Source organism: Penicillium canariense (genome assembly GCF_028826845.1).
Source record: "Penicillium canariense strain IBT 26290 chromosome Unknown utg000003l_segment0_segment0, whole genome shotgun sequence".
Lineage (NCBI taxonomy): Eukaryota > Fungi > Ascomycota > Eurotiomycetes > Eurotiales > Aspergillaceae > Penicillium > Penicillium canariense.
In genome coordinates this window covers 1,257,582-1,278,766 of record NW_026622730.1, presented here as the reverse complement: position 1 = coordinate 1,278,766, position 21,185 = coordinate 1,257,582, and the positions used below count along the sequence as shown (strand labels likewise).

Below are 21,185 nucleotides of genomic sequence, written 5' to 3'. Positions count from 1 at the left end.
AGCTGGGAAGTATGTAGTAAACCATTGACGCGCCTGTCGTCATAAGCTAGCCTGATCGGGCTATCACCACGTGACGGGTGCTTTGATTCGAGGCCGCCCTGCGGTGCATTTTGATGGCTTTGTATGATCTCCCCATCCCCGCTGTTTGGGGGCTTTCGTTTGAAGTGAATTGGGCTTTTGGAGCTGCCATGTTAACTCGCTGACCATATTCATCCCAGAAGAAACAGGTCATTGGGGCAATTCATACCGCGGTGAGGCAGGGGCTTTCTGATGCAGTGCTATACGGAGCTGCTGCCCCCATCGGGGGTCACTCATGCCTTGGCGGTCCCCTTTCTCTCTGCCACAGCCAACAATTTGATCGTGGTCCGATCATCTCTGCTGCAGATTTTCTCTCTGCTCAAGCCGGCTGCTCAGCGGCTGGCAGAAAACGCCGAGACCCACACAACAGCACCAACTCACCCACCAGAGACGAAGCTCATCCTGGAAAAAGAGTACCCATTACCGGGAACTGTGACAGACTTAAGCCGGGTCAAAACATTGAACAGTAAGAGTGGTGGTGAGGCTATTCTCGTTGCCGTCCGCAATGCCAAGCTCAGCTTGATTGAGTGGGATCCCGAGCGCCATGGCATTTCGACCATCTCGATCCATTATTACGAGCGGGATGATCTGACTCGTAGCCCCTGGGTGCCCGATCTCAGTCGCTGTGGTAGCGCCCTCAGCGTGGACCCCAGCAGTCGGTGCGCGGTGTTCAACTTCGGGGTACGCAATCTCGCCATCTTGCCCTTCCACCAAGCGGGAGATGACCTGGTTATGGATGACTATGATTCGGAGCTTGACGGCGCACGGCCGACTCAAGACGCTGAAGCTGGAACAGATGCCGGGAAAAGAAAGGATGGGGCTGTACACCATACGCCCTATGCGGCGTCCTTTGTCCTGCCATTGACAGCCCTGGACCCTTCATTGCTGCATCCTGTCAGTCTTGCTTTTCTTTACGAGTATAGGGAGCCGACTTTTGGCATTTTGTACTCCCAAGTTGCGACTTCCACTGCCCTACTTCACGAACGGAAAGATGTGATGTTCTACACGGTCTTCACGTTAGATCTGGAGCAAAGGGCGTCGACAACCCTTCTGTCAGTCTCGCGACTTCCCAGTGATTTGTTTAAAGTGGTAGCACTGCCCCCACCCGTGGGAGGAGCTCTCCTTATTGGCGCGAACGAGATCGTGCATGTCGACCAAGCCGGCAAGACCAATGCGGTTGGAGTGAATGAGTTCTCCCGACAGATATCATCGTTCTCGATGAGTGACCAATCCAACTTGGGTTTCCGCCTGGAGGGCTGTGTTGTGGAGCGACTCGGTGGTGCTAGCGGGGATCTTCTCCTCGCACTTGCGTCTGGGAACATGGCCTTGATCAGATTCAAGCTGGACGGTCGATCTGTGTCGGGTTTGACGGTCCATTCTTTGCCTGCGCAAGCGGGTGGAAACCTCTTGAAGTCGGCTGCCTCATGCTCGACTTGCTTCGGCGATGGCAATATCTTCATTGGGAGTGAAGAAGCAGACTCTGTTCTCCTAGGGTGGTCTCATTCAGCAGCAGTCTCTGCCAAAAAAGCGCGCTTGGAGTCCAAGCATGCTGCTGGAGAGATAGAGGATTCTTCGGATGAAGATCAGATGGAAGATGATGCATATGAAGACGACCTCTATTCGACAGCACCGGAGCCAACGCAGACTAACTCGCGCACGGCTTGTGGAGGTGCAACAGCCGAGTTCTACCATTTCCGATTGAATGACCAGCTGTCTTCGATTGGCCCCCTGCGAGATATTGCACTGGGCAGACCCTCTCAAGTTTTGAGTGGCCAAAGCCAATCGACAGATGAAGATGTCTCGGCGGAGTTGGAACTTGTGGCATCACATGGCTCCGGTCGAGCCGGTGGGCTGGTTGTCATCAAGCGAGAGATCGACCCTCTGACAGTCTTGTCTATGACAGTCAATGATGCTGATGGAGTGTGGTCGGCGACTGTGACCCAGGGAAAGAAGGGAGATCCCACTAATGCCAGCGATTCTGCAGAGAATCTATCCCGTCAATATGTGATTATTTCACGGCCATCAGAGACGGACAAAGAAGTTTCCGAGGTCCTAGCGGTTGAGGGTCAAGAACTAAAGCCCTTCAAAGCTTCTGAATTCAACCCAAATGGAGACCACACTGTGGATATTGGCCCGCTTGCAGACACTACTCGCTTAGTGCAGGTTCTCCGAAATGAAGTTCGAAGTTATGACATGGGTAAGTCTTTTCAGCCTAAAAAAATGAGTGACAGCGGCCATAAAACTAACACAATCCCCATTTAGACTTGGGACTGGCACAGATCTATCCCGTATGGGACGAGGACACTGATGAAGAACGGTTTGCGGTCAGCGCGAGCTTTGCGGATCCTTATCTTGCGATTCTACGAGATGACTCCTCTCTTTTGCTTCTTCAAGCAGATGATGGTGGAGACCTTGATGAAGTTTCACTTTCAGAGGCTGTTTCAAATCTGAAGTGGCGCTCCGCTTGTCTCTATCGAGATATTAATCAAGTCTTTAGTTGCCCAGGCTCAACGCCGGCCGGCACTGCTGACGGCAACATGCTTCTGTTCCTTCTAAGCCCCGAGTGCAAGCTCTCGGTAAGTTGTTTCGGGTCATTGCTATTCCAGGAACTCATCTTCTGATTGCAAAATTCAGATATTCAACCTTCCAGACATGAAGCTTCTATCGACCATCGACGGCGTCGACTGCTTGCAACCTGTATTGTCGCCTGAACCTCCCCGGCGCGCCAATACACGGGAGCCTCTTAAAGAAACTCTTGTTGCTGATCTCGGCGACCGCTGGGCTACGTCCCCATACCTGATCGTAAGGTCTTCATGCAATCCGTTATGAACAATGAATAAGATTTTAATATGTGACACAGGTTCGAACTGAGAACGACGAACTTATTGTTTACAAGCCGATTGTCACTTTAACCGAGGCGGAAGACGGCTCCTCCAGTTACATACGGTTCTACAGGGAATCCAATTATAACCTGTCAAACGTGGCCTCGGGAACAATCAACGAATTAGACATGCAGCAACGTGCAAGGCCGCTACGAGTCCTACCAGATGTTTCGGGATTCAGCACAGTCTTTATGCCCGGAAGTACGGCTGGGTTTATCCTGAAGACCGCAACAAGCTCCCCACATCTAGTGCGCCTTCGAGGCGAGTTTACTCGATGGCTAAGCTGCTTTGATTCGGCGGCCTTTGGCTGCGAAAAAGGATTTGTTTACGTCGATTCCGAAAGCAACATCCGAGCTTGCCAACTCCCACCGGCGACCCAATTCGACCACCCCTGGACTCTGCGCAAGGTTCCCCTAGATGAGCAAGTTGACTTTTTGACGTACTCAACGTCATCCGAAACCTACGTCGTCGGCACCAGTTCCACTGTAGAGTTCAAGTTACCCGACAACGACGAGTTACATCCCGAGTGGCGCAACGAGGCGATAACCTTTTGCCCGGAGGTCCCCCAGAGCTCGATCAAGGTAATCAGCCCGAAGACCTGGACGGTCATTGATGCATACCCGCTAGAAGTCGCGGAGCATGTGACAGCCGTGCAGAACGTGAACATGGAGGTCTCGGAGAATACGCACGAGCGGAAGGATCTGATTGTTGTGGGCACGGCCATTACCAAGGGCGAGGACATCCCCGCGCGCGGATGCATCTACGTCTTCGACGTGATCAAAGTGGTCCCCGACCCGGAGAAGCCCGAGACAGGGCGTAAGTTGAAACTGATTGGCAAGGAGACGGTGAAGGGTGCTGTGACGGCGCTGTCCGGCATCGGCGGGCAGGGCTTCGTGATTGTCGCGCAGGGGCAGAAGTGCATGGTGCGGGGTCTGAAGGAAGATGGCAGTCTTCTGCCGGTGGCATTCATGGACATGCAATGCTATGTGTCCGTCGCGAAGGAGCTCAAAGGCACAGGGATGTGTCTACTGGGAGACGCGGTCAAGGGGCTCTGGTTTGCGGGCTACTCGGTACGGACCCAGTTCATCTGGACCCAACATCTGTATCTGCACACGGGCACGCTAACGCTAACGTCTTACTAATTTCACAGGAGGAGCCTTATAAAATAGCGCTCTTCGGCAAAGACCCGGAGTACCTGGAGGTGGTGGCAGCGGACTTCCTGCCGGATGGAAGCAAATTGTTCATTCTAGTCGCTGACAGCGATTGCAACCTGCATGTGCTGCAGTACGACCCAGAGGGTACGTAATATTGGATTCGCATCCTCGCTGTCTCATAACCCCGAGACAGGACCTACAACCTCAACAGATCCGCTAACGCGCTCATGTCCAGACCCCAAGTCCTCCAATGGCGACCGCCTGCTCCACCGAAGCAAGTTCTACACGGGCAACTTTGCCACTAAAATGATGCTTCTGCCGCGTACGGCCGTTCCATCGGAACTTGTGGAGGCGACCGACGACGTGATGGATGTGGACAACACTCTATCGACGCAGCAAGTGCTGATCGGGTCGCAAAACGGATCGCTCGCGCTGGTGACGGGCGTCGCAGAAGAGTCGTACCGGCGGCTATCAGCGCTGCAGTCGCAGCTGACGAACACGATCGAGCACCCCGGGGGACTAAACCCGCGGGCGTTCCGGGCCGTTGAGAGTGACGGGACGGGCGGGCGGGGGATGGTGGATGGGAATCTGCTGCTGCAGTGGCTGAATCTGGGGAAGCAGCGCCAGGCGGAGATCGCGGGGCGGGTCGGCGCGACGGAGTGGGAGATCCGGGCCGATCTGGAGACTATTGGTGGAGACGGGCTGGGGTATCTGTGACGAGCCTAGGGCCCTCCCAGGGCGTTCAGGGTTCAGGATCTAGACGATCAATCCAGTTGAACAGATTTGCAAAGCTTCAGGAGGGAGGTGGTCTTGTGCTAGCTCCGCTGTAGCCGCTGTAAACCTCGGTCCATGCGGCCCACAACAATACTAGGCATTTCATGAACCCGACAATCTACAGCACCATCGCAAGCGACAAAACGAAGACAGACCACTGGAATTCATCACAGATGATATTTTTACCAAGTATATTTGAATCCTGGGAAGCCAGTAATATAGGAGTGGCAGATATGGCATCGGGGCCAACCAGGGATCTCGCGCAGGAAATCGCGGCGTAACATCATAACACGATGGGATATAACCAGAACCAAGCACATCAACAAAAAAAAAGTAAAAGGAAATGGAAAAATGGAAGAAAGACCCGCAAAGAGAGCAGCGAACAAGAAGGCCAGTGAATCCAGCCCAACCCAACAGATTCCCTGTCTCGGCTCGACCCCCTCGCGCGGAACTCCCTCGAGAGAGGACGAGGGAAGAACGATAGTGACGCACAAAGTATAGCAGGGTAGTATACCGTGCAATCACAACTCAGCAACCCTCGCATCAAGTCTCCACATTCCCCAGAAAGACAAGAAAACACGATACACAACTCCACAGCACGCCACAACCGCCATTTTTGCACCCACCCGCAAGAACCCAACAAACCCAAGACCCAAAACCCCCCAAACCCCAAACAAGAAGCCCACGCTACCAGAACCTCCCTTACCAGAGGCGATGCCAGAACCCCATACATAACATAGCGATGAAAACAACCCGACAACCCCAGCGTAGCAGCATAGAAAGGAGGACATGCTTTTCCCTTCTATGAGAGGGGCGAAGCTCTAGAGGAGACAGGAGACAGGAGCAGAAAACCCTCAGAACCCCCGTCCGAATGTGCAAATGCAGATGTGACACGATGATAGGGCAGACAAACCCTCCAATACGTAAAACGAGAACAAGGCAAAAAAAAGAAAAAGGGAAAAAGAAAAGAAATATGGCAGCACTGCTGATTTAGCGCCATTGGGTGAGATAAGAGGTTGGTTTAGAAGACGTCCTCGGCGGCGAAGTAGCGTTTGCTGCGGCCCCTGGAGCCAGCCACGAACTTCATCTCGGGTATGTTGGTGTGGTGGACGACATGGGGCCGGTAGACGGCATCGACCGGTGCTTGCCAGTCATCCAGGCCGAGGGGGAAGTATTCGTAGAGGAAGTCGGTGCTCTCATTGGGGAAGGGCAGCGAGGACACGAACTGCTGGGGCAGATTGGCAGTCTCGAGGAGCGGCAAGGAGGACGAGGTGACACTTCGGGAGGGGGTCTGCGAGACGCCGTGGGATAGCTTGCGCATTTTGGCCGGAGGTTGGGCGGATTGATCCATGCTGATGGACCGTTGCTGGGGCATCTCGGTCGGATAGGGCGGCATGATCTTCTGGTCCATGTGAAGGCCGGCATCATGGCTGCCATCTTGGTCATCCAGCAGAGACAGATTAATCGGCGCCGCTGCTGCCGCCGTGTTGCTGATGCGGCGCTGCGAGTCGGCGGCCTGGGAAAGTTGCTCTGGGCTAGAGTGAGGGAAGAGGGACTGATGGTGGGCGTGGGACATGACGGCATTGCTGGTCGATTGCGGGATGGGAGTCCAGTCGGGGGGGGCATGTGGTTGTTGCATCATCGTGGGGGTGGGACGGAGGTGGTCTCGGGGGAACTGCTCTGGACCGTGCCGGAGGGGCCCTTGTTTTTCGCCGGGGTGACGCTGGCGCGACGGGGAACCGACTCGCTGGTCGGGGTGCGGTTGAGCGCAGCCGCCGAGTTGGCCTGGTTCTTTCGAGATGCCGCGGCGCTGCCGCTCAGGGGGAGATCCTTTCGGGACTGAAAATTGCGTGGGCTGCGGCCACGAACAATGACAGGACCCGACTGCACCTCGGAAATGGAGATCTTGGCTCCTGTGGACAAGGTCGCGACCACCTTGAGCCGGACGACGAAATGCTGTTGCAGTTCCTTGCGGCGCCCGTTGTTAGCAGTCGCAACACGGAACTGCAATCGTTTCCATGCGATCGGGAAGGTGGCATAGTCGGTGTCCAAGTCCTGGCCGGCCATGATATCCAGCGGGATTGGCGGGGGCTCCTTCTCCACCTTGGCTGCACTGCCCGTAGTGCTGTCGTCAAGGGCGGTGCCCGAGTTGGCGGCCGCCGCGGAGGGAGTCTTCCATGGTACAGAGATGATCTTCACGGGATTTCCTTCCACGGACTCCGTCGCAGACACGGTCAGTTCCTGAGCGAGAATGGGGATGCGGTCGCCCTGATCGGTCATGATGTAGCGCATGCCGCGGGGTAACGTGACGGAACCGGTGATCTGGAAGAGGTTGCGGCGGTAGCAAGTCAACTCGGCGCCTTGTTGCGGCGGGGCGTTCTCGGATGGGGAGGTGGTGTAAGGGGACTCGGCCAGGAAGAACATGCCATGTAGCTGGGCCGAGACCGAGAGCGACGTGCGGCGCATGGAGTAGTCCAGCAAGGTGAAGTGGTAGACCGGAAGGGAGAAGCTCAGCAGCTTATTGTTGTGATCGATCGACGAGTCCTGGGCCTGCTCTGGGGGCACCGGGTCGAATGGGGCGACCATGTCGGTGAATGGGTCATCATAGCCCGAGGGGAAGCGCTTCAACGAGGCTGGCAAGCCATTCTGTGTAAAGCCGAGGTCATCGCTATATTACGCATTCCAGATTAGTTCTCCAGCCAACTTGACTCTCGGTGGCTCCGTGAGGATGGGTCCAACGATCATCACCTACCTGACAAAAGTCTCGGAATCAAAGTTGGAGCGGTGATCGGGGAGATCCAGGCCTGGCATGGCATTGAGATAGTCGGTGCCCTGCAGGTTACCGAGGGATAGCGGGCTGGCCAGATACGGCGGCATGGCCATGGTGTCGAAGCCCTCCATGGCGAGGGCCGAGGCGGGAAACGGCGCGCGATTTGAGGGGGGGGGGGTTTGATAGAGAGGGGGGGGAAGTTGGTAGAAGTAGAGGAAGGAAGGAAGGAGGAAGAGGAAGGAGGGAAAAAGGACGGGAAGGAGTAGCGAGAGTGTGAGAGAGATCACAACGAGAGCGGGATCCAAAGGGGAGGGGTGAGAGGGGGGTGGATCGAGAGCAAGTCGAGAGCAGAGAGCAGAGAGCAGAGAGCAGAGAGCAGAAGAGACAGAGCAGCGCAGCGCAGAGCAGAGTCGAGACAAGAGCAGATGGAATGCGGTGCGGATGCGCCGACGGATTCGGGGAAAAGTGGAGCCGCGGTTTTTGCGGAGGAAAGCAAAACGCAGAACCGGCTTCTCATGGGCTAGTTGAGATACACGGACTAACTCGAAGCGACCAGACGAAGACGGTCATTATTCCAAGATTATTCCATGCTTTACACGCCCTCCCCTCTACTCCTTCCGCTCTACACTACTGCACTTCTCACAGAATTCTCCTAGAAAGCAGGCCACCCCCCTTCGAATGGGGTAAGATGCGGGCGATCGCCGGCTCTCGGCAACCGCTGTTTCGCTCCGTCTTGGGCCCTGAAGATCATGCATTGAAGAACTATGAACCCACCTGCCTATTGAGGCCCGGCTGCTTCGGGCTACCCCTCCCCTGGAAACGCCACGACCGAGGAATCAGGATGGACAGGGAGAGGGAGGGGTGGAAGGAAGCGGGTAAAAGGGAAAGGCTGCGACCGAAAGAATCATGGAAACGGATCAAAAACGGGACGGTGCAAAAGAGACGGGTTTCCGACGATGCCGGGGGGAAAGAGAAAGTACGAGGGAGGCACGAGAGTACCTCGTCCTCCTTCCTCCGTAGGACGCGGGCCCGAAGTATATCGTATACCATCGCAGAGTGTATCTGTGCTCCGTACCTCCGTCGGGGAGAAAGTAGAAAGGGTCTGGCTGGCAGAGTAGACCGGAAAGGGATGTCCCCGCCGAAGAGGGCGCAGTGTGATGCGATGCAGATGATCGCTGTGCGCCGGATGGAGACACTAGACTCCTTCGGGAGTTCGTACTATACATAAGAATCCTTGTTCCAGTCAGAAGACAGAAGCCGCAGCCAGCGACCAGCCCGAAAGGGACATGGCGACGGGCCAGCGCGCCCCCGTCCCAGGAAGGAATCGATGATCAACATGGGCCCGTCTGACATGCAGCGCCATCGTGCTGGAGGGAAGGGGGGGAGGGGCCACCTGCGCCAGCACCAATCACCGGAGGGAGCCAGCAGGGGAGCGAGCAGAACACGAGTGCGAAGGGCCGTGAGCGTCTGCGATCAAGCTCCGCTTCGATTCGACCCCCGGGACCACCAGAGTGATTGGGTATGGTGGCCGGGTCCCACTGCGAACGGGGAATCCACTCGACCCATCCAGACGCAGTCGGAGCCAGGAACCGAGCGCTGTGTTAGCGAGCCCTTTAGCCTCTTCGTGGGCTAGTGCTGGGCTTGCGAGAGGAGCTAAGAGGCGGGGGCGTATGGGAGTGTGAGATGAGCAGTGCTGGGTCTCCGTAGTCCCCCGTCGCAGTGCCAGCGGTGCCAGCGGGTAGCCCGAGAGCGCCTAAACTCTGTCTCCGGCGCCCTCTCGCACCTGAAAGTTGCCTTGTGGGGGGCGAACGGATTCCATGGGAAGGGACAGAGGACGCCTGGGTGGGACCGGCGATGTCCGGCCAAGATTATCGGCATGATCTTCTGCCTGTTCGTGGGCGGGTGATTTGCATCCAGCTCGTTTCGGTCATACAAGAGGCACCAGAGGCACCGGAGGCACCAGACCGGAGGCGGTGGGTATGGGAGGTATAATTCGCGGCATCACGAGCGCGTGTGGAACCCCCTGGGAAGCATCGGGGCTGGACTCTTGCCCGAGTTGGCCAGCCCGTTGAGGCCTTTCTTTTCTTGGGCTCTTGCGCCAGCCTAGCCGGTATTCCAGACAGGTTCTCACAGGCCTGAGCGGAAATGAAGTGCCCAAGGGGTCGACACTGGCTGACGAGTGGCGGGTGTGGCGGGGAAGAAGAAGCCAAAGAAGCCAAAGAAGCCAAAGAAGCTTCCATGTGGTCGCACGCAACTCCTCCCACCAGCACCCTCAGCACTCCCAGCACGTCACGAGCAGTCGCAGCCTGCTGCCCTCCTCCAATCTCCCGTGCATTTACCCGATTCGACTTCCCTCCGCTCCTCTGCTGCACGGCCCCGAGACACGCCAGGCTCCAAAGCCGACAGCAGATCCCTGGATCTTCCCATGGTTCCTTGGTTCCTTGCACCTGTCGCCGCTGGCTTGATTTGCTCCGCTCCCGCTACCCAGCTTCCCAGCTATCCCGCTAATCGGCTCTCTTGCGGTGGATCTGTGCCCGGCGAATCACGACCGCTACGGCCACTCCTTCGCTGATAGCCGCCGATTGCTGGTATCCCATCGATCGCAGAGACGATGCGTATGAGCTCACATTCATCGCTGGTTCGCCGCCCGACCGTCAGCTGGGTCTGTGTTACTCGACGCGTCTACGGTACGGTTTGGGTGTACCCGTTGCGGCCCCCCTGACTGTGCGATTTACTTCCCGATCACCGACCAGCTTGCGAGCTGTCACCTGGCCGGTCATCACCGAGAGTCGATCGATCTGGATGTGTTGGGGGTTGAGTTCCCTTGGGGGAAAGCATGCGACCTATCTTGATACCAGCCGGGAACTCGCCCAGCACGGGAGCGCAAAAGGCCCTGAATACTCTCCCAACCCAGCCAGTGTGCAACGCGACACATACCGCCCTCCCTTCTCCCTCTCTCGCTGGTTCTCATTTGCTCTCGTTTGACCCCTGGACGGAACGGACACTCACACTTTCGGCATCCGGGACCGTTCATGTATTCCCAGAGCCGGGGGCCAGATCGAAGATAAGGAATGTGGATCGAACATTGCCGTGTCCATTAACGGCCGCGAATCCCCGTTCTTGCGGGTGGCCCAACCCAGCTCATCCGCAGCGGGACCCAGACAAGGGCAGATTAGAGTGGAGGACCGAACTAGCGCGCTCCTCGTTTTGCTCGCTTGCCTCGATTCGCTCTGATGCTCCGGTACACATACTATGCCCGGTGCCAAAAAAAGGAATGAAAGCAGAGAACCCCGCTCAAACCAGGAGCATTGCCAGCCCCAACCCCCGAAATCCAGCGACATCCCCCAGAGGCCGGCACGGTGCGACTGAGGGATTTCCCTAGAGGGGTTGACCGCCTCAAAGGCAAAACCGAGCGCCGCCATAATCTGAGCTCCAGGGACCAACACTACTTACCTGGGCCAGCGCCGCCAAAGCCACGAGCCACTTGGGCCCCGGATAGAAATGTGGCCCCGACGCCCGACGCCCGCGGGTGCGCAAGCTTTGGTCAGAAGGTTCAAGATGCAGGCTGAAGGTTTTATGGGTTACGACTCGAGGGCGATGGCGATTCCCATCACTCCAGCCTATTGACGGTATGGGACTTGGGCCATAGAAGTACACATGCAGTGTCTTCGGTAGAGGAGATTGACCCCCAGTATAAAATATAAAGATCCTCAATATCCTTCCATTCCAACTCCCAACACCCAACTCCCAAACCCCCCTTTAGTCTCACATCAACATTAGAAACTACAACCGAAACTCCGTCCGCCATGTATCTAAGTGCCGCGGCCTCCGCCCGCGATCGTAGACTGCAGACCGCAATTCGCAACTCCCGCGAGCCTCCTCGCACGGAGGACGAAGTGGATGCGTGACTTTCGCACCCCTTCGCCTGCGGCGCCAAGCGAGGTCCGAACCGGCCGGCCTGAACCCACATTTCGCCCCTTATGCGCCGTGAATCCGCAAATCCCTAATTTGCAGATTGCTCGAGGGGGGAATTAAAGGGTCCTCCAGGGTGGATAGGCGGTAGTGCAGGATGAGATTCACAGAACAAATAGCGCCTGCTCCATAGTTACTCCGTACCCTCGAATCAGAAGGCGTCGTCCTAGGCCGTACTCCATACTCCATGTTCCATTCTGGGCGAAGCGGCCGGCCCAGAGGCGCTGGCTTTGGCTTCCTTGGGCCCACGGACGTCCGGTCCAGTGAGCGGGCGCCGTTAGTCTGATGCCTGCAGGGCCATCGTCCACGACTCCACTCGGTGCGAGGCATATTCCCCCGAATCCCAAACCCCTAAGGCTGGCGGTGCTCAGTCAAGAACAGCGAAGGATGTATCTCTCTCAATAAGCCTCGGTTGTCTCATAACGCCCGGTCGAAAAGGTAAAAAAAAAAAAAAAAAAAAAAAAAAAAGGCAAAGGCAGAGGCAAAGCACAAACAAAAAAGAACCATGAAAAGGAAAACGCGGATCTCCCGTGATCGGCACGGTGCCGTTGGACGGGTTCACTTCGCTCAGGAGGAAAATGATGTAAGATTGGTCCAAATGACGCCGTACAGATAGGGCTGTCCTACCCACCAGTATCCCTAAGGGAATTTGATCTGCTATGCACATGTCCACAGAGGCGAAGCTGCTTGTGAAGAGTAACAAAATGGCGAAACAAAGACAGGTCAAAACCAAAACCGATCCAATCATCCCTCGGGGACAATTCCACTCCCACTTCCAACCTCCAGCCCCCAATGCCCGAGGAGGCCGTATAAAAACCCCGGTAAGCCAGTAAGCCCATAACCAGTAACCAACAAATGCCAGATGGATATCATAAATGCGAGAGAATCGGCGAGGACAAACAACACAGATCACACAAGGTAGAAACAAAATGAAAGAAAAAAAAAAGGCGAATGGGAAGGTATTCGCAAGCCGTAAGCCGTAAGCCGCACACCAGGAGCCATCTATGACGGATGCATCATCGTCCAGGTGGCCGCATCGCAGTTGACCTCCTCGAAGTTGTGCAGCATGCTGAAGCCCATCGACGAAAGACAGTCGAAATTGCCGTCACCATCCACCTAAAGAGTATCACGATCCCGTTAGCAGGACGTTCACATCCGTGGAGACCCAGAAAATAACCACGATAGCAAGCAGAAAAATCAAAGGGAAACAAGAGAGATCAACGTACACAATCCATCACCACCGCATTGGCATTCAGCTTCCGGATCTGCTTGATGGCCAGCAGGATCAACCCCTGCATAACGGTGGAGTAGTCGTCGGCACAAGGCGAGATGACTGGTGACGAGATACCCCCGACAGTTGTCTGGGTGGCGCGCAGGGCGGGCATGTGCTCCGCCAGTGCCGATCGCTCATTGTATACGACGATGCTGCCGAGAATCATGTCGTCGGTGGACCGCTTGGCGCGGATGATGCCACAATTGGGAGCGCCACCGAGGGCAATGCGATAGATGTCGGCGACGCCCTGGCGGGCATTGGTCTTGATGTGGTCGAGAATGGCACGGGCAAAGTCCCACCCATAGACGAGGTCATAAAGGACGTCTGCATTCTGCAACGTCACGGTGAGTCCGTCAGGCGGCGTCCAGGTCGCCAGATTGCGCAGGATAACGCTGCACACGGAGCGCGAGAGTGAGGTGTTCCAGCCCAGGTTGGCGAACCACTGGCGCAGACGCTTGCGTTCAACATGGCTCGCGGTGGGAATGCCCAGGTAGATGCCCGGAAGACGAGAGCCGAGCTGGAATCGCTTCAGGCCTTTACGCTGGAGGAGCGTGCGGATGGCACGACTGTGCAGGGAGTGGCCGATCGACAGCTTGCGCCGCGACGGGTCGACAATCAAGCACCCAATAACGCCCGTGCCGGTGGATCGAAAGAAGTAGGTCGCACAGAAGCCGTAAAGGGCTTGTGTACTGCTGTTGCGGACCACAAAGTGCGCCTCGTCGATGTCTTCCTTGCGCAGAAGGAAGCTGCTGTAGGTAGTACCAAGAAGCTCAGAGCGCTGCCCTTGTGCACAGTCCTCGCGGACGGCATCAAGCAGCGCGTCCAAACCATCCGCATCCCGCTCCTCGTTCCAATTCTCCACAAGCCAGTGCTGGCGGGACTGATGAATTTTTTGGCTGCGGCTGATGGAGCTAGGTAAGCTTCCTGTAGGAGCCAAGTCGCCATAAAGAACTTTGACCAAGGCCTGGAGCGCCGTCTCGGTGAAGTCGTACGTGCACACGTAGGTACCAATCATAGAATCCATCGCAAAGTCATACGGAGAGCTGACCGCCACCGCGATCAGGGGCTTCTCGCAACGTTCACCAGTAGTGGAGTATTGTGACTGGCATACCAACGAGACATGCTTCGCGAACGCCTGCTGATATAAGTTCCGGTTTGCGTCCGCAGTCACCACGATCACTGCACTGGCTCGTTTGATGAGGTCTTCGTGGATGGGCCGCACACCGTTGTGGGTATAGGATGTATGAAGAACGCGTCCGCTCCTTTGCCGTGAGAGGGACCTCCCCAGTTCTTTAAATACGCTCTCTCCGCTCATCACAGAAGCTGATCGGTCCATCGATGCGTGGTCCAAGATAGGCACGCGAGTTGACTCATTCGCTGAAAGCGAGACCGCTGAAGCCGCCAAAGGCTTGACTAAGGGGGTTAAGAGGAGGAGCTCCTCGCCCGCATCGATGATGTTGGAAAGAGGGAGCAGATTTTTCTTGTCGCGCATCACGGTGATGGAATTATTATAGGCCCGAGTCGAGAGATTTGTATGCGATGGCTGCATCTGCGTCAGCGATGGGAGACCCGGTGGGTTCAGCGCCTGCTCCCAGGACGTGCATCGAGCCTTCAAGTTCAAAACCCGACGGAGCGATTGCTCAATTCGGGCCCGCCCAATGATGCCATTTTCCACTCCCAACTTCAATCCATTGATTGCCTCTTGCTGCACGGGGAATGACCGACAGAGTAAGATGACATCGCAACCCGCATTCTTTGCCATGACGGTCCCACCACCGACACCAATATTGTGCGTGAGAGCCTCCATCTCCAAACACTCGGAAACGACGACTCCTTGGAACTTCAAGTCCTTCCGCAGGAGCTCATCCACCACCTGGTCACTGAGACAGGCGTGCATGACATTCATCCCAGCTGATGACATGGACACACCACCGACCATCATAGCATCGAGGCCCTGCATGATGGCGTTACGAAAAGGAACCAGAGCGCTCAGACTGAGTTGCTCTAAAGATTCCGTTATAATGGGGACGTCAGTATGCGACCCCAGAAATTCCAGATTACCGTAAGAAGGAAAGTGCTTGCCGCAGGTCGCGAGCCCTGCTTCCTGGTACCCTTTCATGAACTGCACTCCGTACTGCGACACCTCTTGCGGGTCATCGCCGGAAGTACGCACCCCCAACGGTTGATCCCGCACATTCGTCAAGACATCTAGAACGGGGCCGAGGATCCAATTGACCCCGACAGCCTTCAATTCCTGGGCAGTTGCCACCGCAATCTCATGCGCCAACGCCTTGGACCCCGTGGCCGCGACGCCCATGGCGCTGGGGAACTGGCGGATATAGATCTCATCGTACAAGCTGTTGACGCCGCCATTCTCCTGGTCCAACACGATGAGCAGCGGAACCAGATGACCAGCATCTCGTGCGATGGTCTGCAATTGGAGGACCAGCCGGGTGGCCGCCTCGGCAGCTGTGGGCGCAAAAAATCAGTAACGGTCCAGCGGGAGGGGACTCTCTCTCTCCCGGCGGGTTGAAAGATGAGCAGTCAGAAGTTAGAAGAAGAGATACATTTCAAGTTCTTGGCGGAGAGGAGAACAGAGCCCAGGTGGTAGTCTTCAATGAGCGAGCGAATCTGCGGGCTGACGGAGGTACCATCGAAGCCCATCATAAAGAGCTGGCCCATTTGCCTGGCATCACCACATGGTCAGTCAGCATGGCGCACACCTTCGCATCTTCAGGTGCTCAGTTTCCCGAAAGGGAAATAAGTCTAAATGGCCCGAAAGGCCCGTCGGGGTTCCACAGTGCCGTGTTGGGAGACTAGGTGGTGGTAGGAAACATCTAGAAGGGGAGAGGGGGAGAGGGAGGATGGGCGGGGTTCTGGGGATAGGAACATTCAACCTGAAAGCAGGCGATCAACATACCTGTCTAGATCCTCCCAGCCCGGGGGCAGCATGTCCTCTTTCGGGGCCATGGCCCAGGGGAATGAGGAATGCCAGCAGTGCCCGACAGGAAGCTTGGACGTTGGGTAGTGGAGGAGGGTGGAGGGATTAATGGGGTGGTAGGTGTCCAGGTGGATGGGGGTGGGCGGTTTCGTGGTGGTAGTGGTCGTGGTAGTCGCAGCTGAGCTGCAACCTGCTTCTCCGAGGTGAGGCCGAGATGACAGTCCCCTCCGAGGTCGCAGTCAGGTGACAGCAGGAGTTAGACAGCAGAACCAGCAGAACCGCACCCCTCGAATGCCGACAGGATAAGCACGGGGAAGCGTAAGAGCCGCAAGCCGCAATCGGGAGGTTGCGACAGGCGCGATAAGAAAGTTGGACCTGGTTCTCTCCGCCTAGCGCCTTCCCGCGGACTGTGGTACTGCCGGCCTGGGGCTACAGTAATTCAATTGGACCCGGGCCGATACATAGACAGCCATGCAGCTCGGGCCTCCTGTTGATCCATGGCCTGGGGTCCCAGTCTAATCATGAATTTGGGGCATTCTCTCCAACCATTCCACTTCCCGCCGTCCCACCTACAGAGTTCATCTCTACCATGAGTCCGTTACCCGTCCCATGCCTAGCTCTTGGTCACGTGCCGTATAAAATACCTGTCTTGTACCATACAGGATCCGGTTGCGACGCTGCAGGGTTGCACTCTCCCCCGGTTTTTGGGTTTGGGGGTTTTGCACGGGTTTGCCGACTTCACCGGATGCAACTCCTTTGGTGCCACGATGGAACCTTCACGCCAACTTGACATTGGGGATCCGCTCGGGAACCACACCAATCATAATGTCCTTCTGCTGCTGCGTCATTGAAATTCTCGACATGCTCGACAGGCTCGACATTCTCAACATTCCCGTCTATTGTTGGCCACCACATGGCCGGTAAATGCGGATCCGGACAAAGGACAGGGTACCTGCTGGACCGGCCAAGCACCCTGCTTTCCGATCTTCCCTGTCCGATAAGTCGTCATAGGATGATCCCCTAACCCGGAACAGACCCCATGATACCCATGATACCCAATTTTCCCATGATAGGAACTCGGGCGCAACGAATGAGGCGTGGAGGCGCCGTCTCGTGGTGGCCAGTCGTCCTCAACGGTGGCTACGGTATCTGCCGTATCTACCGTATCATATCCGAACAAGGCCATTGGACCCATTTCCCACATGGCGCATGCGACGATACATTTGCGGAGACGATAATCCGTAGTGGTAGTAGACGCAGTCAGGAAAGAAGCGGAACCCTACTACGACACAGTAGATCCTTTTGTCACTGTCGTACACCGAGGGCCTCGACGTAACCGATCCGTGGGCCTCTGCCTCTCTGCCTTTCTACCTTTTATCGATTGTTCTTCCCTTCACTACTTTACTTTCTACTGACTCTCAATCTTCTGCAACTCTCAAACCCCCTCCCCCTTACATCTTTTCTGGGAGCATAGAGTTTGCGCCTTTCATCAGCCCTACTGACCACCGCCCACATCCTCTACGTCCGCTGACGTAACCATCATGTATGCGCCGATCATCCTCCTCCCTGGCAATTAACACTGACCATAGCTTCTCTCTGCTATCCAGGCGTGTTATCATTCGTGAGGACCCTCAGGAGGTGTCGGTGTATATCGCCGAGTACATCGTCAGTAAGTGATGCGCTGCAGCTCGGATTGGCACGGAAGTGCATTCATACCAACCGGATATACTGACACCACATCCCAGGCCGCATCAAAAACTTCAACCCGACGGAGACTCACCCATTTGTGCTGGGTCTGCCAACTGGTAGCAGCCCGGAGATCATCTACAAAATCCTTGTCCAGCGCCACCGCGCGGGCGAGATCTCGTTCAAGAATGTCGTGACCTTCAACATGGTAAGTTGACCCCATCACAATCAACCAACCCGCATCGTCTCACCAACTCCCCCTAGGATGAATACGTCGGCCTGCCCCGTGATCACCCTGAGTCGTACCACAGCTTCATGTACAAGCACTTCTTCTCGCATGTGGACATCCCACCGCAGAACATCAACATCCTCGATGGCAACGCAGCCGACCTCGTGGCCGAGTGCGCCTCCTTCGACCAGCGCATCGCACGCTACGGCGGCATCGAGCTGTTCCTCGGCGGCGTGGGACCGGATGGACACATCGCATTCAACGAGCCCGGCTCATCGCTGGCCAGCCGGACGCGCGTGAAGACCCTCGCCTACGACACGATCCTCGCGAACTCACGCTTCTTCGACAACGATGTGAACAAGGTGCCGCGCATGGCAATGACAGTCGGCATCCAAACGATCATGGACGCCCGGGAAGTCGTCATTGTTGCGACAGGTGCGCACAAGGCCTTCGCGGTGCAGAAGGGACTGGAAGACGGCGTGAACCACATGTGGACGCTGTCTGCGCTGCAGTTGCACCGGCACCCGCTGGTGGTGTGCGACCGGGACGCGACGCTGGAGCTGAAGGTCAAGACGGTGCGGTACTTCGAGTCGATTGAGCAGGCGGGGACGGACGCGCGCACGCAGGGCCCTGCACTGGTAAATCAGCTCCCAGTATCTGCGACGTTGCCGATCAGGAGCCCGCCGCGCATGGTGGCGACGCCGGCCCGGACGCCGGAAAAGGTGCCCAAGGATCTGCGCATCAACACAGAGCTGCACCGGGCAATGGAGGAGGATGAGTTGACGCCGGATAGCATGTCGTCGCGCATGGTGGACTCGGCGATTGGGGGGCTGGATGGGACCCTGAAGAACGATTTGATCTTCGATCGGATGGGTGCTCGCATGACTACACTGTGAGGGCCCAGGGTGGGCCAGGGCCACAGGAGGCATGGGTTCTTTTTGAACTTCGAAAATTGAGAATTGGGTTGCAACTATTTCATAATTAAGGAGAACTGGGATCTGGGTGTTGTTTTGTCTTTCTCTGCTATCTTACCTAGGGTTTCTACATTTTCTACATCGCTGCATGGTCTTTCATCCCTGATTCGATCCGATTCAATTTTGTTTTCTGACTTCATGTTTACCGGGATCAATCACACCCAGGCGTTCAGCTCGTTGCGATTGGTATGGAATTGATAGAAAGGGGTTTTGACATATATGTTGGATACGATACACTTTCTTTTCTTTTCAGGAATTTTGCATTCGAAATTGTCAGTCAACATTGCTATTATTATTTTCATCTAGGAGTCAGCGAAATAAACCAGTAGATATGTTAGTTACGCCACTACATTACAAAGCCACAACAGTAGAAGCGCGAAACGTGTTTCGTATTTATATTCAATTCCATAAATTGAGAAAAAGAGGAAGGAATATCGTTCAAATGGCGAGGTTAAGAGCGTCTATATATTGCTTTTGAATGGTCTCTGTCTATCCGGATATGACCCATTTCCACACATCACGTCGTAAAATATTAAAAAACGGAACAGAGCATGATCTCTAGAGCTTGGCAAAGACGCTCGCCACAGCCCCACTCATATCGACCAGGGTGCTCTTATTCTGCAGCCAAGCCTCAATACCCTTGCGGCCGTTCTCCACGCCCAGACCGCTCTTCTTCCAGCCGCCGACGGCCATCTCGGCGGGACTCTCGCCCCAGGTGTTCACCCAAGTGATGCCGGCCTGGAGCTGGTCAATGACGCGGTGGGCTTGATTGAGATCCTTCGTGAAGACGCCAGCGGCGAGGCCAAGCTCAGAGGCATTCGCACGGCGCACGGCCTCCTCAACGGTGTCGTAGTACAAGATGGACATGACAGGGCCGAAGATCTCCTCCTTCACGATGCGCATGTCGTCCGTGCAGTCGGTGAAAATGGTGGGCTTGACCCAGTAGCCGGCCTGTAGGTCCTGGGGCACAGCGGGCTTCCCAAGACCACCACATAGCAGGGTAGCGCGGTCGTTCTCGATGCCGTGGCGAATATACTCGACGACCCTCTTGTAGTGGACCTCTGAGCTGAGTGGGCCGAAGTTCGTCTGTTCGTCGAAGAGCGGGCCAGCCCGCACAAAGGAGATCTTCTCAAGCAGGCGCTTCTCGAAATCAGCCTTCATCGCGCGGGGCACGAACACGCGGGTGCCGTTGGTGCAGACCTGGCCGGTGCTGTAGAAGTTGGCCATCATGGCGCCGTCGACGGCGCTCTCCAGGTCTGCATCCGGGCAAACGACGAGCGGATTCTTGCCACCCAGTTCCATGGTCACATACTTCATGTTGCCGGCAGCAGAACCAGCGACCTTCATGCCGGTGGACACCTGGCCAGTGAAGGAGACCTTGGCGATGAGGGGATGGCTGGTCAGGTAGCCACCAACGTCGCCAGCGCCGTTGATCACATTGAAGACGCCGGCCGGAAGGCCGGCCTCGGTGTAGATTTGTGCGAGAGTCTCGCCGTGGAGCGGGGTGAACTCGCTGGGCTTGTAGACCATGGTGTTACCGGCGGCCAGGCAAGCGGCGGACTTCCACAGGGCACTAGAGACAACCACAATTAGTATGAGGAGTTTTCCGGAGTAGCTAGTTAAAAACCCGGGGAGACGGGCATGAGACTGACATCTGGATGGGATAGTTCCAAGCACCGATACCCGCGCAGACACCCAGGGGGATCTTCTTGCTATACACCCATGCATCCTCGCGCAGCTGCGTCGTCTCGCCATTGAGACCACCCCCGCCGATGAAGTTGGCGTAGTACTCGAGCACGTCGGCACCGGTCACGACATCGACGGTGCTCGTCTCCGTGAAAGCCTTGCCCGAGTCAAGCGTCTCGACGCGGGCGATCTCATCATTGCGCTCGCGTAGCAGAGTAGCCGCCTTGTGCAAGACACGGGCGCGCACGATATAGGGAGTCTGTGACCATGTCACGAACGCGCGGTCAGCGGCAGCAATGGCAGCGTCGATATCAGCGTTGGAAGCGACCTGGATCTCGGCCAGCGGCGTTGCGGTAGCGGGGTTGATAGTCTGGAAGGTCTTGCCGGACGAGGCGGCGCGCACTTGGCCGTCGTAGTAAAGCTGACGGGTCGGGAAGGGGAGGGACATGGCGGGCCAGGATTTGCTGATACCAACAGATCGAAGAAAGACACCTTATTTGTTTGCAGAAGAGATTCTTTATCGCTGTCCAAATGGTCGCCACACTTCTGCACCACACACCGCCTTGGCTCGGAGCTCGGCCGGGAAAAGCACCGCGGCACTGTGGGTGGGGCGAGCGCGGCGACTTGAACAAAATAGGACTAGCATTGCCGCTGTGCATTAGCGTGTCCAGCCATTTGTGACTCGGGCGTCTCGAACAAAACGGGGCTAGCATTACCGCCGTGCATTAGCGTGTCCAGGCATCTGTGGTTCGGGCGCCTCGATGAG

At 56.3% G+C, this 21,185-nt stretch overlaps 5 protein-coding genes across 5 annotated transcripts; 2 read left to right on the top strand and 3 right to left on the bottom strand.

The window, feature by feature from the left end:
- Positions 1 to 270: 270 nt before the first annotated feature.
- On the top strand, positions 271 to 4,831 carry N7482_005309 (cleavage/polyadenylation factor CFT1; the record flags this gene model as incomplete). Its single annotated transcript, XM_056687434.1, has 6 exons — positions 271 to 2,275; positions 2,341 to 2,654; positions 2,713 to 2,880; positions 2,939 to 4,030; positions 4,111 to 4,258; positions 4,350 to 4,831. The coding sequence occupies 6 exons, from the start codon at positions 271 to 273 to the stop codon at positions 4,829 to 4,831; spliced, it is 4,209 nt and encodes a 1,402-aa protein (XP_056542989.1).
- Positions 4,832 to 5,909: 1,078 nt separating this feature from the next.
- N7482_005308 (NDT80/PhoG-like DNA-binding family protein) lies at positions 5,910 to 7,789 on the bottom strand (the record flags this gene model as incomplete). Its single annotated transcript, XM_056687433.1, has 3 exons — positions 5,910 to 6,698; positions 6,758 to 7,556; positions 7,641 to 7,789. The coding sequence occupies 3 exons, from the start codon at positions 7,787 to 7,789 to the stop codon at positions 5,910 to 5,912; spliced, it is 1,737 nt and encodes a 578-aa protein (XP_056542988.1).
- Positions 7,790 to 12,632: 4,843 nt separating this feature from the next.
- Positions 12,633 to 15,873, bottom strand: N7482_005307 (putative beta-N-acetylglucosaminidase; the record flags this gene model as incomplete). The annotated part of the gene is made up of 4 exons (XM_056687432.1): positions 12,633 to 12,746; positions 12,857 to 15,372; positions 15,471 to 15,589; positions 15,824 to 15,873. The coding sequence occupies 4 exons, from the start codon at positions 15,871 to 15,873 to the stop codon at positions 12,633 to 12,635; spliced, it is 2,799 nt and encodes a 932-aa protein (XP_056542987.1).
- A 1,516-nt stretch (positions 15,874 to 17,389) lies between these two features.
- Positions 17,390 to 18,655, top strand: N7482_005306 (uncharacterized protein; the record flags this gene model as incomplete). The annotated part of the gene is made up of 3 exons (XM_056687431.1): positions 17,390 to 17,513; positions 17,590 to 17,738; positions 17,795 to 18,655. The coding sequence occupies 3 exons, from the start codon at positions 17,390 to 17,392 to the stop codon at positions 18,653 to 18,655; spliced, it is 1,134 nt and encodes a 377-aa protein (XP_056542986.1).
- Positions 18,656 to 19,291: 636 nt separating this feature from the next.
- On the bottom strand, positions 19,292 to 20,867 carry N7482_005305 (NAD/NADP-dependent betaine aldehyde dehydrogenase; the record flags this gene model as incomplete). Its single annotated transcript, XM_056687430.1, has 2 exons — positions 19,292 to 20,306; positions 20,386 to 20,867. 2 exons carry the CDS (start codon positions 20,865 to 20,867, stop codon positions 19,292 to 19,294), a joined length of 1,497 nt encoding a protein of 498 aa, XP_056542985.1.
- Between the last annotated feature and the right edge of the window lie 318 nt (positions 20,868 to 21,185).